We start from the raw sequence: 20,940 nt of genomic DNA on the forward strand, positions 1-20,940 counted from the left end.
ACAGACAGACAGACAGACAGACAGACAGACAGACAGACAGACAGACAGACAGACAGACAGACAGACATATAGACATATAGACAGATAGACAGATAGACAGATAGATAGATAGATAGATAGATAGATAGATAGATAGATAGATAGATAGATAGATAGATAGATAGATGTGGTTTATTGATCCCAAAATGTCTGTGTTATGTTCCAACAGCAAAGTATCAGGCACATAACACACTTATCAAGTAAAAAATAAGAACAGAACTATGCAAATTTTCAAGAATAAACATATGAAAAACATATAAACAAATGAGTAATACAAACTTTTTAATGGGATCAATGAATGAATGATATGATTATTGTTTTTTTTTGGGAGGGGGGTGGGTTGCCACCGAGCAGCTCCGGTGTGGATGGTCGGGTCTTTGACAGGAGATGGGCGTTGCCCGTCCAGTCAAATGTCAGCCGCTGATCGCCGACACGCCTCCAGAAGGAAGACTTCCTCTCAAGCAAACCTGGGATGTTAACCATGCTGGGGGGGAAAGTCCCGCCCCCCACGCCCACAGGCGCCACTCTCATTGGCTCTGCCCGCGTCAATCAATCACATCCCGAGCGACGTCAGCAGCAGCGCCACACCGGGGCTGAAGAAGGAGTGGGTGACGAGGAGCGATCGCCACCACCAGGAAAAAACACCAGGAGCCGTAAACTGCCCGGACTACATGGCTCCATCTGACCGCCAGTAGGACGCCCTCAGCCCGTGTTACCGGGTCCGGTCCTGGAGGCCTGTTCGGGGGACACATCTCGATAAACCCGCCGGAGCTGCTCCGTCAGGCCGAGCCCTGCGCTTCTCCGCTCCAGCCACAGTGCTGCGAATCCAGGGATGGCTAGCTGAGCTAACCTAGCCCGCTAACAGTTAGCCTGTCCCTGTAGCTACCCGGGCCACCGGAGCCTGAGACTGCGGGAGGACAGCTGCCCCTGGGCGCGGTGCTTTTCCCTCGGCGGGTCGTGGGGGTGTCACTGCCAGTGGTCTGTCCGTGGGCTCGGTGGACGGACAGTTCGACGGGGGCTCGTTGTCACTGCGCGGGCGTACAGCGGTGGTTTCGGGGCGGCTAGGCGTGTGCTCGGCCGGGCGACCAGCGGAGGAGGGATCGTACCAATGTGGCAGCGGCAGCCAGTTGTGTCCCACTGTGTCTGGGACCGGAGTCGGTAGTTTATTCAAATAAAAAAAAAAACGTCATTTTCTTACGCAGAAAAGATATAGATATATATTTTCCAAAGTGTTGTCACGCTAAAAACCCATCAACTTGACACGCTAGCTCGGTGGTAACATTAGCAGCGTTTAGCTTACTGACTAATAACAGCTTTTAGTGGAAAGTGCGTGGAGTAATGTGTGTATTTGCACCGGTCCTCTGAGACGTCTGTGGACATGCTGCAGTGCACACTGCCTGTGATCGCTTGTCAGTCCCCGTAGCCTGAGGATCCACACAGGACTTTGACTAAGCTGTCAAATATTTGACACTTGACAGCGGGTTTTACCTTCACCGAGGAAAGGCCAGATTCTGCAGCGAGTCTCCCAAGCACCGGTCTTCAGTGTCTCATAGACTGTTGTTGCTCCGAGTTTTCTTTCTTAATCTCACCGGTACTTTGAGTGAGGTGTAGCCCGGCGCCCCCCCCCCGTCAGACGGGCCTTTTCAGCTCATGTGGTGATGACTTTAGACTCCATGATGGCTTGTTGCCTGAGTGAAGAGGCGAAGGAGTCCAAGCGAATCAACGCCGAGATCGAGAAGCAACTCCGGCGAGACAAGAGAGACGCGAGACGGGAGCTGAAGCTGCTGCTGCTGGGTGAGTGAAGCCTGCATGGTGCCTACGTGTTTGTTATAGATTCACACACACTCACTCACACTGGCCTGGCTGCAGTGTGACACTTAACCTCTACCTCTGACACACACACACACACGTCATATACATGTGCATACAATGGGAAACACAAAGTCCTATGCAGAAAGTACTCTACTTAAACTACTAAATACCAAACACATACATGTGCATAAAATGGGAAAACACAAAAGTTCTATGCAGAAAGCCAAGATGATATTTGAATGAAACCATATTGCTTTTGATTTGTATTGTACAGGCTCCTCATGCAAAACACTTCACCCACAATCGTACAACATCTATTTCCCTGTTCACCGCACAATTTGTCTGTGATGTTATACGCAAATACAAGATGTGGTTGAGATGGTGTTTCCAGTCCATGGCAAGCGAATAGCGGCAGAGCGGTTACATCGAGCCAGGAATTTAAGCAAACTTCTTACGATATTACATGTGCATTTATTTGGGGGAAGTTGGGAATGGTCTTCAGCTAATAATTAGATCACAGCTAGTGTCTGTGGGTGTCCTTGCTCTGCTTTTTCGTTTCATGTAAAAGCCCCTTTGACATTGTCAGATTTACAAGCTTCTAAATAAGTTGGACGATCACTCGTATCAGATGAGACAACAAAGGCAGGAGACCGGCTTCATTACCTAATGACTCATTTACAAGCAGGGTTTTGTTTAGTGGTTGAGGATTTGACTTCACTAGAGCCTCTCTGACTAGTTTACTGATAGTTATCTAGACTTAATTTGAATAATGTTGTGCCTTTGCCAAAACTCTTAATACACAAATAAAATGTTCGTTTGTATAGAGACAAATGGGTATTCTCCTCCTGTACGTGAAGACTTATTTCTAAGATCCTAGAAGTTGATTAATTGAATAAAAATTCCATCCCAAAGAGTGACTTTGGTTAAGAAAAGCTGTAACAACCAGCTGTAGTTTTATCTGCCTTTAAAACACGTCTTAAATGATGAACAGGAGTTGGTTTTAATTAAGTCTGGTACATGGGAGACAGTGCTCTCTTGGTGTCTGGCCTCTACTGAGGTGGCCTGCTCTGGGAAATGACTGCTCTCCAGAGAATAGGCCGTGCCATCCGCAGACTCATTTTCATGTTTAAAGAAAAGTAGCAGGGCCAGTGAGCATTTAAAATGTTAAATTATAATTACTTTTGCAATACTTTGGTTCTCTACACTCTAGTGCACCATAAACAATAGTTGACACTTGGGCAGCTCAGTGGATTGTTATCCAAGCTGACTGAGGATATACTCACAGGAATACGTTTTTATTTTAAAATACTGTTTTAAAAACAATTTCCATCCTGATGTTGGCTCCATATTGAAGTAATCTCCATCCACACAAACAGAGCTGAATACGCAAGTCACATGACCTCTTGTACACTGGGCATCTGCGTGCTGGTGTAAATAGGAAGCAGATAGTCTACTCTGCATTTGGTTGCGTAGTACTATGCTATAAGTGAGAAAAGGTAATGGTGAAAAGTAAGACAAGGGATTTGTCTCTCAGAGTGACAACGAGGTGGAACTGTTACTGAAAGTACGTGTTGGCAACGCGTTGTCTTCACCACGGTTAGTGGGCTTGCTCCCGATGAGACCCAATCGGGAAGCGAATGTGGCCGACTACGTCATAGTTTCCAAAGTCTCCATTTCTGCCGGTCCAGAGCAAAACTCAGCCCTGGTGTTTTCAAATGGGTCCAGAGACGATTTCAACCTTCCTCGCTGTAGGTGCTGGAAAACTCTGGAGTAGTGTGGACGACAGACGTAAGCACCTCCCCTAACTTCATCCCTCCTGCTCGGGCTGTTGTTGAGAGAGGTGATGCAGAATAAAGGCATAACTTTCTCACTTTGAGCATGTTGTGTGAAACTGCTTCTCCCTTTTTTCGTATTAAAGGCTACACGTCTTTTGGCCTTGCTCCTGGGTTCATAGTTGGCTACACACAAACAGCATCTGTCGGTTCAGTTTGCCAACACAATGGCAAACATTGATTAGAATAAAGAATGTTGTAGGCGGAAGAAAATATTTTTATTGTCCTGCATTCCTGTTCACAGATGAGATGCAGGTACTGTGACTCATTGAAAGAGACATTTGGTAGACGTCCCTTTTCAATTGCTAATTGGCATTTTTTAAAATTTCAGTATGTGGTAGGAGTCTGCTGTCATAAAAACATCTTAACACTATCTAGATGTATGGCACTCTGGTTGTCTCACTTCATTTGGAACCTATTAGACTGTTTAATGCTGTTACAGACCCTCACACATAGTGAGGCTTTTTATGATGCTTTTGGCTGCACATGTATTCGTCTTTTCTGCAGTGGCTTGTAACTTCTTATATCAACTGATGGATTATATATTTTCTTATCAATTTGGACACAAACAATGTTTTGGTTTTTGTAGTTGCTGGTAGAGCTGAAACACTATCTGTAACCAAATATATCTGTTTTAAGATGGAAATATTAAAGCTTGGTGTTGCTCTAACTTGAACTCGCAATTCCTAATTAAGTTCAAAACCTTTTATTTAAAAACAGTGGCGTTACTGTAGTTTAATATGATGCACTGGTGCAATTCTTCTCTGCTACCTCTAAGGAGGACTGGTGGTTTTGTCAGATGTTGTAAGCAGAGGCAATTATTCCAGCTGTTTATCAGCAACAGGCTGGATTTCCTCAGTGGTGTGGTTAGCTAATGCAAGGTAGACATGCCGGCTGAGGAAGAGCCCGGGTCAGAGGAGTGCTCTGCCTCCTGCTCTGTAGCTAATTAAAGCCACAAGTAATTAAATGTGTACAGCCGGAGCCCAGGGAGCTGCAGTATCAGCACTAGTTTGTGAGCTTTCTTAAGTAAATAGAAGTGTTTGTTTAGAATGTGGGAATGGCTGTCTGGTGCAACTTTGTTAATATTGCAGACCTTAGTTTTTTTAATACATTTTTTTGCTCAGTAACTGAAATGATCAGTTATGTATGTAGGGGATTTTGACGAATTGTACTGGTATGTTGTTGTAATGACTTAAAGATATGCCATAGTGTGAAAGTACCTTGTTATGTGCAAAAAGGATGGTGCTGGAGGAAAGATAAGTTTATGTTCCGCATTGTGTGTGCAAACAGTGACTGGAGACAGTGAGACTTTTCTATGTGGATCCTCTGTTGACTAAAGGGTAAGTCGTTCATATGGATGTAAAAACCTGTCAAACCTGTACTAATGCAACGCGGCACTAATGCTGCATATTTTCTCTTCCTCTGTTAAAGCATCTTCACATTACAAAACTCGCATCAAAGAAGTCAGACATTTAACTCATCCCGTAAACACATTGCTTAAATCCTTTGTGGTTCTTTATATAGAATAATACAAAATCCCATTATGATTCTAAAATTATCTTGATTAATGCATTTTATAAAAATTTTAAGAAATGGTGCTACCTCTTCCTGCCATAGTTCAAAACTGTCTTGTCAGCATTGTCAATTTCTTGAGGACCAGTCTGACAAATAAATCGATTGATCTTAAGTCAGAGCTTTTAAAAAATGCAGTTTGCAAACTAGACAGATGCAGTTTCTTGTGATTGTGGAGAGGTGTGTCGCCTCCATTAAATAAAGACAACTTTCCTCATGTCAAAGGAGATTTAACCAAAAGAGCATCATGTCAGAGGCAAAACCCATGTATATTTAGCAACATTTACTTACACCTCAGACAATATGATAGTATTTCTACTGGAAATTCTAAAAATATATTATTGAACTCCCGCACACATCCTATGACATACAATGAACCTTCAAGAGTGGATAAGAGGAATATCTGGGCAAACAGTTGCTTGTTTAAAGGACTAGCAACAACAGAGTCATCACTCATTTGAAGTTAGCTTGGTGAATGAAACTCCTAAAACTGTTTTGGGTCTTCTAAAACCAGAGGGGAGAATTTGGGCTCAGGCTAAACGCTTCACTACATTGTTCAATAACTTTGCCAGTCTGCTCTTTACTTTTCAGCTGGCAGTGTAGAATGGGGTTTGACACTGAGTGCAGTGAAAGTGCACCAAAACATCGAACTATCGGGTCAGGAAGCTGAACAGTAAGCAGAAAAATGCTACAAAGCTCTGTAGGGAAGTGGGAAACGATCTGAGGACCTGAGAACTGCAAAATCGAGGGATGAACTGTAGGTTTAACAGTGGTTATAAGTACTAAAATATCTTTTTAGATACAAGTAAGTCATCTGGTCCATTTTTATGTAAAAAGTATTCAGTACAGCTATGATGCATAACTCGGCAGCAACACCGTCCCTCGTACAGAGGACCACCCCAGAGAGATTTTAAGCTACGATTAAGTTTTGTCATTCACCTTTTCACACCCAACCTGACCTGCCTTCAGTTCTCCTCATGTATTCTTGCTGCCCCTCTGAGCATTGCACTGTTTGTCATGTGGAAGCCCACTGTGAGGAACAGCAGAGAAAGAGAGCACCTAGCAGCCAGATTCAAATCCACGACACCAGGAGCACATTCTGTTCACCTGACTGAGCTAGCACACTAAACTATATTTACCTAAACTTACGTTTGAAATGGGAGTCAGGATACAGTATTCACAGACACACACACTGAGCACACACTTCATCTGTCAATGTGCACAGCGCTCAAACAGGTCGGTAGTATGTGGGTTAATGAGTGTTTGCTTTTTGGCGACACCCAAGGATGTCTCATGTATGGAGCCCTACCTACGCCTATTGTGGTTTTCTCTTAGTAAGTCTTCACAGTAAGCCAAGCAGATAAGCCCTGTGTTCGCCATATTTATTCGAATCCCTGTTAGCTGCTGCCAAGGTAACGGCAGGCATGTCTGGAAATAACAAATATTTCAGACAATACAGATGAACAACCCACACACAGATTTAACATGCCCATAAGAGCTTTGTGAGAGTGTTTGTACGTACAGTAGCATCACAGGCCAGGATTGCCCGGTTGTATCCCGGTTATTCTCACAAGCACAATGGCAGGACTGAAGGCAGAATTGGCAGAGTTGCCTTCCTGTATCCTCACTACCACAGCTGTATGTCTATCAGCACTTACCGCCTCAGCTAAGGTCGATAATGCTAATCATCACCCATGTGAGCTTATTTCCCAGAAATCTCAAATTGCTAGACTCGTACAGTCTAACTGGATCTCTGGTGTGACTGTGCTGACTGAAATTGATATGGTTTATATCGAAATAATTTCTGTTCTGTTCCACTTTGCAGCAAAATTGATCTTATCAGATCAAACATTTTCATTTTCCTTACAGTCCTTAGTAGCAGCAAGAAGATCTATTTATTTCTTATGTGGTACTTTAGTCCTGTCATCAGGAAGCATTGAAAGTTGAACATGTATTGTGTTGGGCATCAGTTGTTTTCATCCAGTGTAGCTGAAAGTGTATGTTGGTTAATAGACAAGTTGATTAAATAAAATAAAATCTTTGATAATTAATAAGTTATGTATTATGTAAAATTCCAAACATGTGTTGCTTACTAGGGATGCACCGATCCGCTTTTTTCACCTCTGATACCGATACCGATATCTGAGGTTTAGTATCGGCCGATACCGATCCGATACCGATACTAATTAAACAGTCGGATTCCCCTGGTCCGCACCAGTTCTAAGTCACCCGCGGGCGAGTTCACCAACTTTGCAGCTCCGCCGGTTCCGTTCAAACTGAGCAGGGCGGGAGATCCGGACGGGACCGGGCCGGCGGAGGGACCGGGAGCCGGACCGGGGTTCACAGCCGTCCGGGGGAAGCTAGCGGCGGCAGCGGGCGGAGTGGGCAAAGTTCCGGGTCCCGGTCCGGGTCCCGGTCCCGGGGCAGCAGCCCGGCTCCGGGGAGCACCGCGGCCCCGGTGGAGGCGGCTCGGCTCGCAGCGGGAACCGGGGGAGAGGCGCCGGACACTGTCGGCGCCGCACGGCGTGTTGCTTGCGTATGACGTCACTCACAGCGCACAGCATAGAATTACACTGAATAGATCAGCCGATATGGATCGGCCCATTGTCACCGATACCCGATCTAGAAATTTCTTCAATATCGGTACCGATACCGATACAAATATCGGATCGGTGCATCCCTATTGCTTACAGCAGCTCACCTATTCTGAGGGCTACGATTATGGATCAGTGCGTGACTACTAGAGGTGTGCGTCTTCACTAGACTCATGATTTGTGCTATTTAGAATACTAAAAGGTATTTAGACTGTTACTGTTATTACAAGAAGGCTATGCTCTAATTTTCAAAATAAAATTTTCATTTGAAAAATCTGACTACAACAGTCAGTCTTTAACAGCGGTCAGTGTTCTCCACATTGATTTTACTTTCATTCCGACTTGTGTGCTGCATCTAAGAAACCAAAACTGATTAAAGCTTTTGGCAGCATTGATGAGCATCAGCTGGTCAACAAGAGATTCTGCTCCTCTGATCTTTTCTAATCACTTACACTTAGAACTGATCTTTATAAATACCTGCTGAGTTCATATTTATGTTCTTGTATAAGCGGGACATCGCTTCTTCTGCAGCAATGAATAAAAAAAAACAACGCAGTGTTTTTCTTTACCATATCCCATATGAATCCTCCAATCCTAATGATTTACTCAGTGGCTTAAATAATCCGTCAAAGTACATTGGATATCATAGCTCCTATCAAGACAAGATTGTAGTGTCCTGCTCACACCTCTCCATGGATCAGCGGAAAAAAAAGACCAAATTGCATTTTCACTACCTGTATGTGGAAGACATTTTGATTTCTTACAATGAAATAAGTTTAGAACTAATATTCTGCAAACTGCCACTGTTATTCCAAATATTGCTGATGGTCCTGCCTGTCATAATCTTAGTAATTTTTTGCAAGTTTTCCTTTCTGAGTTTATCGATACTGTGGTTTTTCTTCCAGCCCTGTTGGTATTCTACTCCCCTCACTGCTAAAAGAAGTGATCGGTGCTATTGGCCCTAGCCTTTTCAAAAATATTAATTGCTCTCTTTCTTCTGGCTGTGTCCCTGATAATGTTTAGAAGCCAGCATTCAGCCTTTACTGGAAAAGCCAAATCATGATCAATCACACAGAATTATAGGCCTATTTCAAAACTTATCATTGCTTTGCCAATGACACCTAACTACCTGTCTTTTAAGCCAGACAATGTCCGCGTATTAACAGAGTGCCTAGCTGCCATCAAGGAATGAATTCCTTCAGTTTCGGTCCCGATCAGCTAGCAGGCAAATTACTACCATTTCTCGGTCCTCTGGCAACCAACAGTAAAAGTAATCAAGCGTTTCACTTTCTGAATCCATTCATGTGTTGTAACAGGGCTTTGATTGTTATCGCAAGACCAGAAGATGCAGGTCTTCATTCCTTATTGTTCTGGTGTTAAGTACATAATCCAACAGTAGCAGACACTCTGCTCATGTGAACAACAGACCACGCAGCTAGTCCACAGCCAGTGAGTCCAGAGCTGGGATCGACAGTGAAGACTGTTGAGATCGACCAGTCTTTGTTGATCTACTGTAGATCAACTGTGCTAACCGGTTTCTTCCAATTAATGAAGGAGTTTTTTTTCTCTCCACAGTCTCCAAAGTGTTCGTTTCTCATTGTGGGAACGGTTGGGTTTCTCTCGACCCTAATATTTTTACCTTTTATTTTTATTCATCCATTATTCTTTTAGCCATGTATTTTGTAAAGCACTTTGTAACCTTGTTTATATAAATGCTATACAAATAAAGTTATTTAATTTTTTTTCTATTATGTCATAAAAGACTAATTACACAGTATGATTCATCCTTGCTCTGACATAAGAAATACTTGTTAGTCCACTTTTCATAGGTGGCATAAGAATACCTACGCTCTCAGCCAACCCAAACATTTCTTTTTTAGAGCTATACATATGAAATCCTCATCTCCTGTACCTGTCGGATGAAAAATAGAGTTTCACAGTGTGGTACAAGAGCAGGGCATGTAGGTGTTTGTAGTTCTCCACTGTTTGTCTGGCGGCTCTGTTGGTTGAGCAAACTGATGTTGACACACCCAGTTTCGGCAGTTATGTGGCAGTCATCCATGTGAAAGACTGCCCAGTCATTCTCATGTCACTGCCTGCCTAGCTCGCTATTACAGACATGTATGTCCCACTAAAACCTTTACATTTTAATATTGTCTCAATTTATGTCCGATCTTTGTCAATTTAGGATAGCTCCAGTTTTTAAAGTGACAGTTTGGCACCTACAGGACCAGCCATGCTTCTGAATGAGTATACTGGCTACTAACATGCCAGGAATCCATATGGATTTAAAAAGTATATTCTTCATCATCAACCCAAATGCATGGACATTGGTAGTGGACTATTATGGTATTACTTACAAGACAATTTGTTTTCCTTCATTCATACACAACATTGATTTAGTCCTTGTACAGTTTAGGACCAGTTGGAAGGTATGACGTTTCTTTCTTTTTTTTTTATGATGGCTGTGGATTTTGAATGGCAGCATGAATATAATCTACCAAGCACTAAAGGACATGTGATCTGCATAAAAGTGAAGGTACAATGTACAGCTGCACAAAGAGGTGATGTTGTTTATAAGATTGGTCCATTACTTATCTTGACACATTGGAACTTCAAAAACTAAAAATGGAAAAGATCATTCCGAAACCACATGGTGCTGACATTGTCAAACGACGACGATCAGAGGGTGGCCAACTGTGTCAGAAGCTTTTGACAAGTGAGTAAAAGGAGGGCCACAGTGTTTGGCATTTTGTAGGACTGTGCTGGATAGGGAATGAAGGCTGAGCTCTGAGCAGAGTTGGAAGACTGGCCAGCAGCCAGGAGAATGAGCTTGGGATCAGACTGATGGGGCGTGAGGCTGAGTGAGAGGCGCATTGTCTGGAGTGTAGCAGGCTAGGTCAAACAGGAAATAATGTCTGAACCTGAAGCACAAGGTAATAAAGGTTACACAGAAAAAAATGCATTAGGAACATTAGAACAACACCAATTTTTAAGTGGCAGAGCATGTGCCACCACACTGACTGCAGCACACAGTGGGTAAATAGCCAAAGTATATATATTGCAGGCCTGATGAGTTGGTAAATGGCAAGTCTTTGGACAGATTGGCAGCAGGCAGCTGGAACAGAGCAAGTAGTGCCACGCCCACTCCACAGACCCACAGAGAGATTTGCATGGGAAGACAGAACAAAGTGAAAAAGCAAGGAATAAACAAGTTATGGCTAAGATCTGGCAAAATCTACATTTTTAAATGCATTTTCATTATCTCATAAATCTGTGACTTAGGTTTTAGTGAGTTTCCCCCCTGCAAATCTTTATTTTAGTTGTCATCTCTGAGAGTATGTTTTTTTTACCAAATGTTTTTTTGCTCAAATCTACCACTTTAAGGACAGAGAACAAACAGGAGTTTTGTTACATATATTTACAACTTCAATCTTGGAGTTTTATTTTTCTTAGAATATTACTCCTTTCCCTTCACTCTGTATTTTTATTTACGTATTTTTTTACGTCTAATGTTCTGTTGTAGAAGCCGGACTAAAACGAAGTTACAATGGAATGCTTTGATAACATTATTTTAACTATTCATTAATTGCCTCAAGTATTTTTTACAACAGATTAATTCTTTGAAGAAGAATTGAATATTTTTCAGAACTTACTGGGGTTATAAGAGGAATTAGTGAAAGAGCGTGGATAAGAGACAGATTTGGCTTTTCAGGCAAGAGCAGTGCAACGGTCCTCCACTGTTTGAAGACAAACCAATAACAAGGGTCTTTGGTGTGCCTTGCCAGAGCCCATGTTTATGTCTCTGCTACTGCGACAGCCAGTGGCCAGAGGTACTACGTTTTCAGTTTGTTGGTCCGTACGTACAAATGTCTGTCCATCCCATTCTCATGAACACCATATCTCAAGAATGCCTCCATGGAATTTCTTCAAATGTGGCACACATTCACGTGGACTCAAGGATGTACTGATCAGAATTTGATGTTCAAAGATAAAATGGTGAGGTCATGTGGCGTCACAAAGCCTATTTTTTACCTTGTGAATGTGATTTCTCTGGAACAGTGTGAAGGAATCCTTTCACATCAAGCACAAATACTGACTAGGCCTCAAGGATTTATGATTTGATTTTGTTAACCTAAGGTCACGGTGGCCTCACAAAGTATGTTTGTTTTTCTTGAACGTGATATTATAAGAACAACCTGTCGGTATTTCTTCATATTTGGTACAAACATTGACTTGGATTCAAAGATGAACTGATTTGATATTGGTGCCTGGAGGTCAAAGGTCAAGGTTACAGTTTAATGTATCCACTTCTGTGTGTAGTCAACAACTGACTTTCAAATCAAAGAAAGAATAATGAAACAGTATTTTAATAGTATTTATTTAGAGTTTTCATATTGAACTGGAGGGATTATAAAATTATTATAATTATAAAAATTGGCATTTTCATAAAAGGGCTTTATTTGAACTAATTCTCACTTTTGTGCTCTTTTTGGAGCTCACAATGTGATGTTACTTTTCTTACTTTTCCTCTGACTCACTTACTGTATCATTGTCTATTCTTTCTTCTCAGTTATGCCTATCGACTCTTTAGACTGCTCATTAGAACTCACAGATTTGATAAGCTGAGTATTATCACATGAGATGATTTTCTCATTGGTCTGTGTGTTTTCAGGACTTTTCTGTCATTCATTCCTGCTGAAGGTTCCTTAAATCCACCCATCACCAATTACCCTATGTTCCTTGTGCTCTAGTCCATATCTATATACTGTATATATAAATACAATGGGTGGGAGGAGGGTTTGTGGGGGGCTGAGACAGGGAGCAGTGACTTTGCAAATTCATAAGAAAGACATTTTATTCCTCATCAACACACAAACACGTTTTTAAGCAAACAAGAGTTCCTGTCTCCATAGCAGCCATATACCGTAGCATCTGCCAACATGCTAATCCAGTAAAGCTATTATCAGCCACCCAGCTCCCTCAGACAGTAAAGTTAGCAAATAGGTTTTTTTTCTCCGCAAATGCAAATGTCAGTGAGACTTTCAATGAAATCGTTTCAGGAACTAAGTCTGGAACATGCAGGAAGTAGCCCCAGGATCTAAAAGTTTCCTATGTACATTTGTTTTTCTACCACTTTTCAAGAACCACAAAGACTAGGCAAATTAGCTAGATAATGGATTCCCATTGGCTTTTTTTCTTAGTGCAATTAAGGTGCGTTTGTGTCCGTAGTAAAGAAACCAGCTGTTAAGGTTTCTTGAAAGCACCATGAAGGCAAAACACACCAGGTTGTAGTCAGGGTTCTCCTTCATACATGCTTGCATTGAATCAAACTTGCAGCCTGATGGCAACTTAAAGGAATGTTCTGAATAAATGAGTTGGTACGATAATTGTAGATGCTTTGACAGGGTATGCATATAAAAATGATATCACGATAATTTCAGTCGATATAGATTATAGATCTATATTAGAACATATATATATATTATCATGACACCAACAAGTGACTCTGCTCCTCTGATGTTTTCTAATCACTCACACGTAGAACTGTTCTTTAAAATAACCTGCTAAATTCATATTCATGTTCCAAGAAAATTGTGGCGTCGCAACAATGAAGTCAAAACACAGCATAGCGTCATAGTCTGCGGAAAGAGCTTCTGTCTGCAGGAGCGCGTGACGCATGTGTGTGTCTGTCTGCTCGTCTATGTCCCCCCTCACACACAATCTGATAATCACATGTATTTAGTTATTAAGTCGATGGTGTCTCCATATCGTTCTGGTCACTTTAACCCTGATGTCCTCACTTTGTACATCATGTTACATCTTTTGTTGTGTAGCAGGTTTAAACATGTCTCATAAACTCTAGAGCTGATAAAAACAACAACAAAGTAAACATCAGTCCTGTACGTGGCCTAATAACTTGTGATGGTGTTTATTGGTAAAGTGTAAAGTGAGCACTGGTCAGAGGAGGAGAAGTGAGGAGGAAGAAGACTCCAACAGAGACTCTGACACATACAGGACAACCGGACCTTTAATGAGCGTTGTTATAATTATTCAGCTGTGGAAAAAGTTCTAATAGAATGAACAAGGCAGACTATATAAATGAGCCAAAAACATTAGCATGATCCTAACCTGACCTGACGTGTGGAATGAGTTCTATCAACATTCTATCAACCATGTCTTGAATTTTTATCGACGAAAAGTTATATCGTGATATTATCACGTTGTTTTATTGCCAAGCCCTAGACTCTAGCCTTCTCGGTTACCAGGGTTCAACCGAATTTTACCCAGATGGGTAATTTTTATACTTGTGTTGGACATTTAACTAATGCTGTCAGTTGTTGACTTCATACAGACACTGATACAACTACTAGGCTACTTTAACATATATGGCACTGAATCATAACATACGTTAGACATTATGATGTTTTGGACTTTTGCTTGAGGAAATTCTCTCTAACTGGACTTCTTTGAATTTTAATTGAGTACCCCTGATCTAAAGTGTGGGAGTTTTTAGTCAGAGACCGTACAACATGGTGCTCTGTAAGCTCTGCAAATCAGAAATGGCTTATCACAGTAGCACAACCGCTATGCACGGGCAAGAAAGGGAGGAAGAGGGAGTAGGGAGGGAGGAGAGAAGAGTGGGGGAAGGGATTATGTGCTTGGGTGTGTTTGTTACTCAGAGATGAATTATTCCTGTTAAAAAAAAGTTTAGTGTAAAGTTTCAGTGTTACTCAAATTGCTCAGATTTTACCCTAAGATAGTTTTTTGGATTGACTGCTAAACTTGAATTTACACACGCCTGGCAGTGCAAACTTAATATAATCGATTAATTGAAAAAAATATCATAAGATTGATCGATGGCTGCAGCTCTATGTAGCACGGACCTCTTTAGTTTGCAGAAACAGACTTAACCCAGAACTAGACTGTGGCAGTCAAGTTACAGAGTAGCTTCGTAAAAAACTTCTTGGAAAAGTTGCTGCAGGCGACACAGGTCTCTAGACAGTCATTCAGTCATTCACTACAGTACAGTCATACAGGCCTTCAACAAGCCTTTCCCAACACTGAGCACAAGCGGACATAGCTTCCTGTTTGATGTGCTTGGGGAAGTTTTAAAGAATCATTTACTCAGAGCGCCCCTCTCCTCCACTCAGTCACACTTTTGCCAAACTCTGCCTCAAGTCATTACTCTTCATGTAAACCTTAGCAGAAATGTCTGCTGTGGCCTCCAGCTTTCCCGACTCGTCGAAACAGATCTGTTTCAACTATTCTCCTGTTTTTGGTGGGTTAATGGTTATTTAGCAGAATGACTAATTCCCTGGTCGGTGCACGATGTGGGCAGAGTGACATGGTTCTGCTTCGTTTAACGGTCACAGCTGTGTGATTATTGGGCTTCTTCTCACTCTGCCCCCTCCAGGCTTTGCTGTGTTGGGGATTTTGAAATGGCTCAAGGTCTCTAAGCCTGTGTTCGTTCTCAGTGCTGTAATATTTTAAAGCTTCTAATTTAACAGCTCTGGTTGTGATTGTACAAACATGTGGGTTTAGTATTGCATTAGTATTAGGCTACTTTTTGTAGTCATATGTACAGTATATGCTTTTTAATGAATCATGAATCAGATTGCCTTCAGAGGAGCACCTCTCTTGCTTGCTTTTTCTGAAAAACAAAGATGAGCATTACTGGTATGACGATGTGTTTTTTTAATTCATAAAGTGGCTATTGAAATATGATATTGGGTAGCACTTTTTGGAAGTTGACCCCATGCAATTTCAAGAACTTTTTCAGTATTTATTCTTTCAGGGTACAGAAATTCAGGTTCAAATTTGTTCTCAATATGCAGAGGAGAATAATATGTTAGTGAGTATCAAATCCTCCTTTTTGTTTGCCTCCATAACTTATCAATTCCCAGGGCCTGAGAGGAGAATTGTGGTTGAGGACGTTATGGTATTAAAAGTTGCATGTTTGGCTGGGCTCTGTGGAGACGTACTGAAGCCTATCAACTGGGCCTATCAGCTGGTGTTTTCTGCCATGTATTTATGAGACTAGAACAGGAGTTGCCATGGGAACTAGCATTACCCCTCAGGAGAAGCTCTAGTGAATGTACAGTAGCTTGTCCGTGAGAAATGCTTCTGCTGGGTTTTCCTGTTAGGCAAAACAATGGGTTCTGTTGAATTAAGCTGATCATGCCTGCAAGACCTGCCACTCTCCTTTTTATTGCATGAATGTGAAATTTAGTTATACATGAATACACACTAGGTGTGGTTGATGGGACCAAAAAATTATATAACCTTTTTTTTGGTTGACTATATATATATAATAGTATTTTTCTGTTCTTTCTTACTCAATCACTCACATCCCCTCTGTTCTAGCTCTTTAGTCAATGAGAAAGTGAACTCCAGTGCGGTTTCTTGACAACTGCTATTCATGTCCCACTCAAAGACATACTTTGTCTGAAGGGGAAAGTCCACTGTTGCTTGACCTGCTTTCCGCAGTGAAAGATCCTGTCTGGTTAGAGGGCAGATCTACACTTCTGCTTAAACAATGCCGCTGTAAATATTATCAGTGTCACAAGCGTTGTTTTGTTTGTATATTTCCTTTGTTCCCAATTTGTATTGATATTCCCATTGCCACGTGTACAATTTTACTTTCACTTTTAAATCTATTGTTTGTCTGAAGATGCAACTACAAATGACATTGTCAGTAGAGCCACTGGCTTGTTCCACTAATTCTGTCCAGAGTTGTTGACAACTATTAAATGTACAAATATTGTACCATCAGTCATTATCCTTGGATGATGAATTTGAACTTTCTTACTTTTTGTCTAATGCTCCCACCAGGGTGACGGTTGTGGCTTTGAGTGAAGAAACTCAATTAATTGCTCAAAACATCTTTATTTGGGTAGAGAAGCACAGCTGCTTCCTGATATTAGCAAAAATCACTGCTGTGCCTTGAGCCTAATACATGCTTCTGCGCCGAATTTATACCGTAGGTCCAGTCTAGCCTATATATAACAGCGTATCTTTTGTTTTTTCAGTTTGAGCCTGTAGCATGTTTGACACGTCATCAAGAGGCCCACATTTTTTATTTTCATCCTTGTGGATTAAAAGCAACTTTGAATTATCTGTAAAAATACCAAACATTGAAAGTAAGCGGCTCTCATATTTTATTAAGTAATTTTTTTTCATCAAACTGCGCAATGTCAAGTGTAGCTGAAACTGCAGTGACTATGACTTTAGTATTGGGAGAATTGAAATGGAGACTGGGTTGTAAAAGAGTGTGCGCAGCTTGTGCAAGCAATTTTCCTCCCCTATGACTTGGTCTTTCTGCATTTATGCACTTGTGCATATGCTTTGTCACTGCGACACAATATTGGAGGAGTAAAATCAGTTTACTGTTCTCTGTGTTGGGCTGAGGTGAGCCATGGAGCCCTTTGAGCCGCTCCACTCACCCACACTGTCAGGCCTCTGTGGTTACCACTGCCCTAAACACTGCAGTGGCACAACTTGCCTCACAAGATCCAAGAGACTTTTAGGATAAGGGCTTGACAAAAATTAGGCCCAGAGTTAAGTCTACATTCATATCTCGAGTAGATTACATAGAGTTATGCAACTTCCACATTGCTTCATCATCAAAACTCTAAGTGTTCAGACCATTCTGTCTCGAAGTGCGCCAGTGGGATGACATTTGGGCGTAAGATAAAGATGAGAGTTATGAATTTTAGCAATTTTTCTGGTATTTGTAGTCCAGGTTATCCAGAATGGACAGGGGTGGGTTTCCTGATGCAAGGTAATGAAAATATGTCCTGTGCATGTTGATCATAGCTTCATAATACAGATCCTTGACCAGACCATCATGAAGATCTGGCCATGGGTGAAAGGCGTGATTTTTGAAGCAGGAAAAACGAGGCAAACATGATCAGAGCCGTAGAACATTGGGCATAATCAATACAACAAATTGTAATGTCCTTCAAAAGAAAAAACGACGGGCATAATGAACAAAGATAACGAATAGGTTGTCCAAGGACAATAAGAACATTTAATGACAAAAACATTGCGATTCGAATGAAAACCTTAAAACATGCTCCACAGGGCGGAGGGGGAGGGGAAATAATGACCAGTTCAGCTGAGCAGCCTTTGTTGGTTTAAAACAGACTGTGGTTGAGTTCTTTGGGGTCATGATGATGCAGATTCTTTCACAGTCTACTTTGTCATGAGCAGGGTGTAAGTGGACAGATCAGCGGCCTCATTTATAAAACAGTGCGTAGGATTCGTACTAAAAATGTATGTGCGCACAAAAAGCCAAAATGGCGTACGCAAAAAGGTACATAAAAATATATAAAATTCAAATGATTGCTTAACACTGTCAGAATGTGAGGAAACTTGTTTTGTATCAACCCCCCGTCTGTAAATGAAAACTAAAGTTGGACTTGATGATTCACGCACAGAGTTAGAAGATTTGTTTTTTAAACGATTAATGACTGCTGTGCTACTCTGCTGTTTAATGGAAACTGTTTGTAATTATCTGTTAGTATTTTTTTTTATATTGTTTTAATTTAAGGGTCTTATGGAACAGTTATGTTGCAATGCACAAATAACGCCCTGGCTTCAGTTCACCACCTCACGCTGCATCGTCATTTTTCCATCTCCAAAATGTTTGCACGCATTGGTCAGAGTTGGCGTAGAAGTGTGCACATTACCCCATCTAGTTAGTTTGTCCCAACGTTTGCATGAGAAGGCGTGTGCTTCTTTCGTGTCACGTTTCAGGTCTGTTTATTCCACTACAAATTTTGCTTAAGTGAGCAGCAGAAATACTTTATGACTTCATTATACTGTTGATTGTATTTTTAATTGATTCATGAGGGGGTTGGTTACAACTTGTCATTGTCATATGCAATTGTGGTGTGATGTTTTTTCTTAAGCATACTTCATCATTTGATTACTCATACTCATTCATAGTTTCACATCATATTCTACGTTTTACCAATTTATCTGCACACAACAGTTCTCACCACACCTCATATAAGTTTTTACTGCGCTTTTATAACATTGTTAGTGACTATAACTTTGTGCTAAAGTGGGAAGAAAACTTTTCACACTGTCGGCAATGTGGCATATCCACTTCTGACCTGTTGTCATTTGCCGGCTAACCTCCTGTCTCTTCTTGTCCTCCTCCTCAGGTACTGGAGAGAGCGGCAAGAGCACTTTCATCAAGCAGATGAGAATAATCCATGGGTCAGGCTACACAGACGAGGACAAGAAGGGCTTCACCAAACTGGTGTACCAGAACATCTTCACCTCCATGCAGGCCATGATCCGCGCAACCGAGACCCTTAAGATCCCGTTCAAGTATGAACAGAATAAGGTGCGTACTGTCAAGTGCTGGGATTAAGATATTGTTGTGTGATGTAATATTGTTGTGTGATGTAATATGGGAGCAGAGGTTCAGCGGATGACCAACCAACCAAACGACCGGGTTGGTTGGATCAATCAGCTCTAACCTGCATGTTTAATTTACGTTTCACCCATTCACCAGACTCTTATCCTTGAATTGTCACTGGTGAACAGTGAAAAGTTTGGTGTCATGGACATTAAAGACTTCATCCAAAAAACCCAGGCACATGTCTTGGTTTGGTTTCTTAGTCGGTCTCCTATGAAATGTTTGGCTGCAGTTGTCGATACTAGTCCAACGCCCGTTTGTTCAGTTAATCTCATGCAAAACATATTTAAATAGATCATAAACCTGCTATTAAAATAAGATGTAAAGTGAATCGAGCTGTCATTCTCCAGTTAACAGTGGCCACTGATAAATTACACCATATTTGAATAAAAAAGGACATTTTAAAAGTAGTGATGTGCATTTTATTGAACATGTTTTACTGCCTAAATAAATTATACTGCCTTTTATTTTTATAATATTGTAAAGAAATTGCCTGTCTTGTGCACTTTTTGGAATATTACAAATTAATTACATTTTTTCGTTAAATCTGAAAGTACTGAATCCAAATGCTTCTTTTGAAAGATTGTCTCTTCGCCTGTTGCTTTCCTTTTTAGAATAATGCCCTGCTGGTGCGTGAGGTGGACGTGGAAAAGGTGTCATCATTCGATCAGCCGTACATCGGTGCGATAAAGATGCTGTGGGCCGACCCTGGCATCCAGGAGTCCTATGATCGCAGGAGAGAGTACCAGCTCTCCGATTCAACCAAATAGTACGTCTGATTATTTACTTTCTGTGTAGCAGGCTTTTTTAAGAGGTTTTTAAGGGTAACACTCGAGCAGATGAAGTGAAGAGGGATCAGGCAGATGGGAAGTCGGGGAAAAGGAAGAAGTCTTAGTAGGTTTATAAATGACTGGTAATAATATCAGAGCTAATTACAACCAACATTCATCTATTCTGACTTCAAGCTTATGCATAGTAGTATGGTATTTTAATGAGCTGCTGCTGGCTAAATTCATACATTTTTTACAGAAAGGAATTTGTGTGTCTGAACTTGAATGTGCATGTGGCCTTGTATTGTTGAGACTGTTGGTTTGTCTGTATGTGCATCTCTGTCATATGTTCCCTCCACCTCCACAGTTACCTTAGTGATTTAGAGCGAATAGCAACACCGGGGTTTGTGCCCACTCAGCAGGACGTGCTGCGGGTCCGAGTGCCCACCACTGGCATCATCGAGTACCCATTTGACCTGGAGACTGTTATCTTCAGGTACTGGTGTCAAGTGCTGCCGATCACTGGTTGGCTCGCTGCCTGTTGCCAGTCAGTTGGAAACCGCCGATGCCGCTATCCACATCTACCCTGTGTTGCACAGCAGGGCTCAGCACTGTTGCACATCCCTGATGGTGCGCTCTCTAAGACTGGCCTCCAGACTCACCAGAAAGACCCTAATCTTGTGTGTTCGAAAAGGGGGTCACAGTTGGCCTCTGAGCTGAATTGTCAGTTTGGAGTCAAGTTATAGTTCCTGCTTCCTTTAAACTTACAAACCTGCACTATGAGAGAAAGCAGAGGATTGGCTTTGTCTTGGGGAGCTGCCATCACGGATGGAGCAAAATTTGTAATAGAGAATTTGCGGGGTGGTGGTAAGAATTGTCACCTATAC

At 41.6% G+C, this 20,940-nt stretch overlaps 1 protein-coding gene across 2 annotated transcripts in view; it reads left to right on the top strand.

Moving 5' to 3' along the window:
* Window positions 1-630: 630 nt before the first annotated feature.
* LOC133011096 (guanine nucleotide-binding protein subunit alpha-11) overlaps window positions 631-20,940 on the top strand; it is a 31,495-nt gene continuing 11,185 nt past the window's right edge. The window contains exons 1-4 of one of the 2 annotated variants that reach the window (XM_061078793.1): window positions 631-1,833; window positions 19,024-19,208; window positions 19,898-20,052; window positions 20,421-20,549. In XM_061078793.1, coding sequence (XP_060934776.1) covers window positions 1,698-1,833; window positions 19,024-19,208; window positions 19,898-20,052; window positions 20,421-20,549 — 605 coding nt within the window. In that variant the 5' untranslated portion in view covers window positions 631-1,697. The remainder of the gene's footprint in view (window positions 1,834-19,023; window positions 19,209-19,897; window positions 20,053-20,420; window positions 20,550-20,940) is intronic. The other variant, XM_061078792.1, reaches the window with a different exon arrangement.

The sequence above is a fragment of the Limanda limanda genome, chromosome 9, assembly GCF_963576545.1.
Source record: "Limanda limanda chromosome 9, fLimLim1.1, whole genome shotgun sequence".
NCBI classification, from domain to species: domain Eukaryota; kingdom Metazoa; phylum Chordata; class Actinopteri; order Pleuronectiformes; family Pleuronectidae; genus Limanda; species Limanda limanda.